The sequence below is a fragment of the Trichechus manatus genome, unplaced genomic scaffold, assembly GCF_000243295.1.
Source record: "Trichechus manatus latirostris isolate Lorelei unplaced genomic scaffold, TriManLat1.0 scaffold00093, whole genome shotgun sequence".
Taxonomy (NCBI): domain Eukaryota; kingdom Metazoa; phylum Chordata; class Mammalia; order Sirenia; family Trichechidae; genus Trichechus; species Trichechus manatus.
The window spans coordinates 5,273,629-5,280,424 of NW_004444029.1; the positions used below are offsets into that span (position 1 = coordinate 5,273,629).

The 6,796-nt window shown below is 56.1% G+C and overlaps 1 protein-coding gene across 3 annotated transcripts; it reads right to left on the reverse strand.

Annotated features, from left to right (window-relative positions):
• Positions 1–1,271: 1,271 nt before the first annotated feature.
• On the reverse strand, positions 1,272–6,687 carry GSTK1 (glutathione S-transferase kappa 1). Of its 3 annotated transcripts, XM_004382365.1 has the most exons (8): positions 6,616–6,687; positions 6,098–6,179; positions 5,838–5,966; positions 5,528–5,628; positions 5,358–5,393; positions 1,990–2,106; positions 1,582–1,675; positions 1,272–1,321 (listed from the first exon to the last, which is right to left on the reverse strand). In XM_004382365.1, exons 1-8 carry the CDS (start codon positions 6,685–6,687, stop codon positions 1,272–1,274), a joined length of 681 nt encoding a protein of 226 aa, XP_004382422.1. The 3 variants fall into 3 exon arrangements, with proteins under 3 accessions (XP_004382422.1, XP_004382424.1, XP_004382423.1); XM_004382367.1 differs by lacking the exon at positions 5,838–5,966; XM_004382366.1 differs by lacking the exon at positions 5,358–5,393.
• Between the last annotated feature and the right edge of the window lie 109 nt (positions 6,688–6,796).

Below are 6,796 nucleotides of genomic sequence, written 5' to 3' on the forward strand. Positions count from 1 at the left end.
CCTCAAACCCAATGAACCCACCAGCAGCTCTGCAGGAGAAAAGACCTGGCAATCTGCTCCCATAAAGATTAAAGCCCAGGAAACCCTATGGGGCAGTTCTACTCTGTCCTATGTGGTCACTGTGAGTCAGAATCAACTCAACAGCACACAACAAAAACATAGTAGGTGTGCATGAAGGAAGGAAAACTTATTTGCAGATGCATTTCTGGCATTATTTCACAGATAAGCTGGGAATAGATGATTTAAATCCTGGAGTTTGTTGCAATAGTGGACAAGGGGAGAGAGGAGGAAGATGGAAAGTGATGGGGGATAAAAGAGGAAACAGGATTGGAGCTGAGAAAGAGGAAGGGAACAAAGCAAGATGGCGCCCGCTGCCAGGGCCCCTCAGCTCTGAGGCTCTGCAGTGGGTCCCAGGAGGCGCCTCGATGTGGCTTCAGCTTCTGAACAGTGTCCTCAGAGAGATCAACATGCCATTTAAACACAAGGTCCTCTGGTTATAGCACTGGAAGCACAGGTGGAGGCCAGGACTTTGGCTGAACAGTCAGGAGAGGGAACGTCATGGATTTGTGTGGGAGCGAATGAGGGTTATTACACAGGCTGGAGAAAGCGTGGGGTTTCCTGGGACCCTCCCGCTGTGGGGGGCAGGGAGCCAGAAGAGGATGAGCACCTCCATGGTCTTGCCTGGTTCTCCCATCAGGGCAGCAGACTGGCTTCGACACGGGGTCACGAGCTCCAGTTCCTGCCCTGCTCTCCCCCATCCCTCCTGCCCGGCTCTGGGCTCCGCCTGTCCCAGTCACTCGCCTGGTCAGAAGCCAGTCAGTGCAAATTGTGAGTGCAAAGTCCATGTGGCTTGGTTTTCTGTCTCTGGCCCCAAGGCCCAGGCGGTTTCTCATAAGACAGAGGGGCTGCTTCCACCCCTGCACCCCACCTCCGCAGCCAGACTGCTTCTCCAAAGACCCGGGAGCGGGCAGATGGGGAGCACAGGTACAAGGACACACCAGCACCACAGCACAGCCACAGCCTGGATGTTCCGCACGATGCCTGAGGTTTATTTTGTAGAGGCAGAGTTAGGGCTCTGTGGAAGGTACTTGGAGGTCCTAAGGGAAGGTGGCCACGGGAAGACCACATCCCACACAGCACTCCCGCACCCCAGGAGTGAGAGGGAGATGGCCCAGGGCCACAGGGCCACCAGGTCAGGCAGGGACTCAGACCTGGTGCCCGGTGGTGGTGGGGGTGAGGCAGACGGCCTTGGGGCGCTTCCTGGGGCGCTCCTACAGCCTGGCTTTGGGGGCTGGAGGCACAGGGCCCATCCACTTCTCTCCTGGATAAAGGACAACAGGCTCTGTGCACTGTCTTCAGGGTGCTCCTCCCCCCAAGACCCCGGGGGGTTCTCGGGAGAGCCCCGTTTTGCTACAAGGGGCAGCAGGGTGAAAGCTGACCTCCTCGACAGCCAGCAGCCTGCGGCAGGATGAGGCTTGGCTGTGGAGGTGCGAGGAACATCCCTCCTCTGACCCTCTGCTCAGCTAATACGATGGGGCAGGACCGGGGTCACAGGCAGCTGGGCGGTGACCTTTGACCTACCTAGCAGGTATGCCAGCAGCTCCATGCGGTCAGAGCCAAATAGCATGTGGGTCTGGCTATCCACATGAGCCACCGTGATAGGCAGCCCGAAGGCCTGGAGAGCAGAGGGGGCAGAGGGAGGATGATTACTGGGCTGGGGGTGAGGCTGGGAACCAGCACTTCCACGTGCACAGAAGCAGCCGGACGATTCTTGGTGTTTGGTAGGAGGTACCCTGATCTCCAGAGCCTTCCATTTCCACTGCCTTACCTCTCACCATCCAGCTCCTTCCCTTCCTCTCCTGGGGCTCAGGGAGAGCTGGGGAGGACTCCCGCTGGGGAGTGGGCACTAGGACAGAGTGTGGGGACCTAGCAGACCCTCAGCCTCTGTTCTCAGGATCAGGGTTGGGAACACAGGTAAGGGTCCCTCACCCCATAGTTGCAGGCGGCCTCGGTGGTCTCCTTGAGCTGGTTCTTCACCTTTGGTGTGGAGATCTTTCCCAGAATTTCTTGGGCTTGCTCTGCAGACATCCCGGCCTTCTCTGCAGCCTAAGGGGGTACAGTGAGGGACACACCGTGTCTGTATTAGTGGGGGCGGACCGCAGGAGGACAATCTGGTCTTTCTATTTTCTGCCCCTAAGTCTTTCTTGCAATGCCTTTACCCGTCCATGATGCCAAGGTCTATCGTTCCCAAGAGGAGCCATGCTTCCCTTTTCCAAAGTCCCGAGAAGGGCAGGAAGAACAACATGCACTAGGGTCACAGTTGTAGCGCCACCAGGCATCTCAGGAATCAGCTAGCCTGGCCTCTTCATTTCACAGACGAGGACACTGAGGTCCAGAGAGCAAACCTGCCCAGAGTTCAGGAGCTTAGGTAGCAGAGCCAACAGCAGAAGCCATGCCCCTGAATTCAAGTCCAGGGCTTGTTCCTTCTTACGCCTCTGAATCCCTGAGTATCTTGAGTCAAGGGCTGGACTCTAATTATTATGGAATTTCCTGAGGACTTCCAAGCGGGGAGTGTGGCTGCAGCTACCTGCCCGGCTTCAGAGTAACCATAAAGGCTTCGGTTTGGGGTTTGGGGTTGTTGTTTGGGATCCTGTTGTTCCTATTAAAGCAGTGGTTCTCAAACGTGGTTGCACATTCGAATTTCCGGGGGAGGTTTTAAGGCCCAGGCCATTCCTAGAACAATTACATCAGAATTCTTGGGGGGTGGCGCCCAGGTGCTCCAGGTGAATGTAATGTGCAGCCAAGGTTGAGCAGCATTGCAACCTGACACCCCACACGGAGGGGGACCCAGAAGTCATGCAGTCTACTGTAACGGGATGCTGTCTGTTACTCAGCTATGTTAGTGGACTGTTTCCCGGAGTGAATGCTCAGCAATAGGGACATGGTTACCCAAAAAACCAAAACCTGTTGCCATCAAGTGGATTCCAACTCACAGCAACCCTATAGGACAGGGTAGAACTGCCCCAGAGGGTTTCCAACGAGTGGCTAGTGGGTTCTAACTACTAACTTTTTGGTTAGCAGCCTGAGTTCTTAACCACTACACCACCAGGTCTCCATTAACGTCACAGAGATTAGGAATTACAACACATAGGTTTAATCACATCAGATCACAAAATGGTGGACAACCACACAATATGGGAATCATGGCTTAACCAAGCTGACACATTTTTTGGGGACATAATTCAACCCATATCTACCCTTTGGCCCCCCAAAATTCATGTCCTTGACACAGGTAAAACATTTTTACCCCATCATAACATCCTGAAAGTCTTAAATCAACTCTAAATTCCATCCTGGGGCAAAATTCCTCTTCATCTGTGAAATCTAGACTAGAAGATATCTGTTTCCAAAGCACAATGGTGGGATAGGCACAAGGTAGACATTTCCATTACAAATGGGAGAAACTGGAGGGAAAGAAGCTTTAACAGGCACCAGGCAAGCCAGAAGAATACATTACATTAGCTCTCAAAGCTTGAAAATAATCCTCTGTTCTCTGAGGCCATTTAGGAAATGGCTCTGCAGTCCAGACTCTGGGTCTCGGCCACGCTCTTCAGATTCTGGATGGAGGCCCCTTAGCCCTGGGCTTCAGCTTCGCCTTCCAGGCCCAATGGGACAGCAACTCTGCTCCCTTGGCTTTGGGCGGCCCCATTCTTCTAGTCCATCTGAGTGGCAACCCCTACCCCCTTCTGCCCCCGGGCATGGCAGCCCCGCTCCCTCAGCTTTGGGCAGCGGATCCAGCTGCATCCCGTTGGCATCCGTGAACAGCAGCCCCACACTCCGGAACAGAGTTGGCGAAGATCTGACTCTGAGTCCTAGAAGGCTGTGGCCCCACACTTTGAGACTCCAGAGGCCATGGTTCCACCCTTTGAGACTGAGGCAGTTCTGCTTCCTGTGCTCCTTATCTCTTCAGCTTGTTTCCTGGTTCCTTGGCCTCTTGGGCCAGCCCGGCGCAGGCCCTGCTCAGGCAAATGTTTCAAAGCTCTTCAGCTCTACTGATAAGCGCCTGGAGGCACCCCACTCCACCAGTAAACCTCAGCTGGAAGGCATGCAGCTCCCTTGCTCCGTGGGTCGGCAAGCCTCGCTCCACCAGTAAGTGCCTGGAGGTACCTCACTCCACCAGGAAGCCTCCTACGCAAAGGCACTCAGCTCTTTCTCTGTGGGTCAGTTCCAGCAGGGACCTCATGCCACCAAGAAAGAAGTGCTGGGAATGGAACGAGTCCTTTGGACCCAAGGTCCCTGTGTTGAGGAGCTCCTAGACCAGGGGAAGATTGATGACATGGACCTCCCCTAAGAACTGACAGAGAAAGGCTTCCCCTGGAGCTGGCACCCTGAATTTGGACTTCTAGCCTCCTAGACTATGAGAGAATAACTTTCTGTTTGTTAAAGCCATCCACTTGTGGTATTTCTGTAACCAAGACAGGGGAAAAACCCACCAACGAACCAACAAAAAACACTGGAAGATACACTGACCAGTCTTTATACGTTTAACTTTTGTGGGATCTGCCATTTTATGTATTAAATTTTAATATGCCCAAACTATCTTTTGTAAAGACCACCCTGGTGGCACAAATGGTTAGATTGCTCAGCTGCTAACTGAAAGGTTGGAGGTTTGACTCTACCCAGAGGTGCCTCAGAAGAAAAGCCTGGCAGCCTGCTTCTGAAATGTTAGACATTGAAGACCCTGTGGAGCACAGTTCTACTCTGATACCCATGGGTCACCAGGAGTCGGAGTCGACTCAACGGCAACTGGTGGTGTTTGTAAGTGGAAGGAAAAATATTGCTTTGTATTTCCTGTGAAAATGACCCTAAGGAAAATGTTTACTTTCTATGGCCCCATCTATGCCGAGCACAGATGGCAATGTTTTGAGGCATTTCCACCAGTTCCCAGACCTCTCTATAACCCTGGCTTTGGCTGGTTTGTCTTTTTGTCTTCCTAAAGCCTTCTTCCCGCATCTGTGTTCACCTGGGGTGCTGGAAAGGTTTGTGGTGGCATCTGTGGGGCCAGGCCTTGCCTGGACTTCTCCCCTTCTCTCTGGATGCTGAACGCTGACCCTCTCTCCCACTGACGTCTTTTACCAGATACAGTCCACCTGCACACTTGTTCCCCTTCACCATCATATTTTTTGGGGTCCTCTTAGTTTCAACTTTTCAGTGATTTGTCCCCTCAAACACGGACACCCATTCTCCCCAAGTGGCTGCCGTCTCTCCCACCCAATGAGGAGGCTGTTGTTCTCCTCACTCCTCAAGGTGGGCTCCTCTCAGCTTCCCTGTGAGGCAAGGGACCAAGGCGCACTCACCGTCAGGATGCTCTGGGGCTCCGTGATGTCTTCATTCTGGGAAGAAAGGGGGTGGCAGGGATGGGTGTGAGTGGAGGGCAGGTCCGTGGGCGACGGAGGAGCCTGGGGGAGGGTCAGAGGTCATCCAGGGTCACCAGCCTCCCACCGCCTGGGCAGGAGCCCGTGCTCACCAGCGACCAGATGCGCATCCACAGTTCGCGGGACACCTTTTCCAGCATCTCCGGGCACTCCAGGCACACAGCTGTGAGGAACCTCATGGCCGACAGGCTCCCTGCAGGCGGCGGCGCTCAGAGACCCCCTCTCAACTCACCCGGCGTCCTGCTCGCCCCCTGCCCTGTATTTCCCACCCTCTCCTGCTCGCCCAGCTCTGACCCTGAGGCTCTGCATGGCAAGATTCCACAGTCCCCTTCTCTGGAGCCCCATCTTCCTGGCCCTGTTCTCTCAGACTCCTCCGCCCTCCACCGATTCCCCTATCGTCACCTTTTTCGAAGACCACAGAGAAGAAATCCTCGGGGACCTGGACGGGAACTTGGAAGTGCTGTCGCAGTCGCCTGAGGTCGTTGACCATGTACAGCGCTTTGCGGGGAAGCTGGGCGGGCGGCCGGTTTCCTGCAGGTAGGATGTGGGACACGTTGGTGAGAAAGACCTAAGTGTTCGGGGCTGGGGGACCCCAGCCTGGGCTTGACTCAGCTGCCGGCATGCTCCAGTCTACCACTGTCCCCGCGCAGGGCGCCGCCTACCGCTGTCCTTCATGATCCCGGCGATGTAGCTCGGGCGCAGCTGCAGGTCCACGTTCCATACATGCTGGTAGCGGCACAGCACCTGCGGGTGGGGTGGGGGGAGCGGGAACAAGGGGGGGTGACTGCCAGGCCAGGGACAAAGCCGCACTGAGGGGACGGGCCCTAGGGATCCCTAGATTGTTCGTTTGGAAGGACAAACTCTCTCCATGTTTGCAAATCCGCTCCACCAGGGGCGCTCGCCCCGCTGCTCCTGAGCCTGTTCCTATGCCCCCTACCCGCAAAACTGACGCTGGGCCCGAAGTGGCGGGTCCTGGACTCTCCTTGACTCTTACGGGGTGTCCCCCCTCCCGGCTTCCAGACCACCATGGGAACGCTGCCGCAGCGGAGCGCGAGCCCGGCGCGACTTGGCCCTGGTGGAAGACAGCGACCTTTGGCCCGCTCCCTGCTTGGCCGAGGCCGGGACGGCGCCTGACCACGGGGCCCATCCCCGCCCTCCTCGGCCTGCAACCCCGCGTCACCTCGAAACTCAGCCACGAGTAGGGGGACAGCACGTCGTAGTAGAGCTCCACGATCCGCGCCAGACGCCCCATGCTGCGCGCCGCCTGCGCGGAAGGTCACGCCTCCTGCGCGGGGCGGCTCCGGGACAACCGATTAGCCCGGCCTACCCCGAGCCCGCCTGTCGGTTCCACCCCCGGCCCG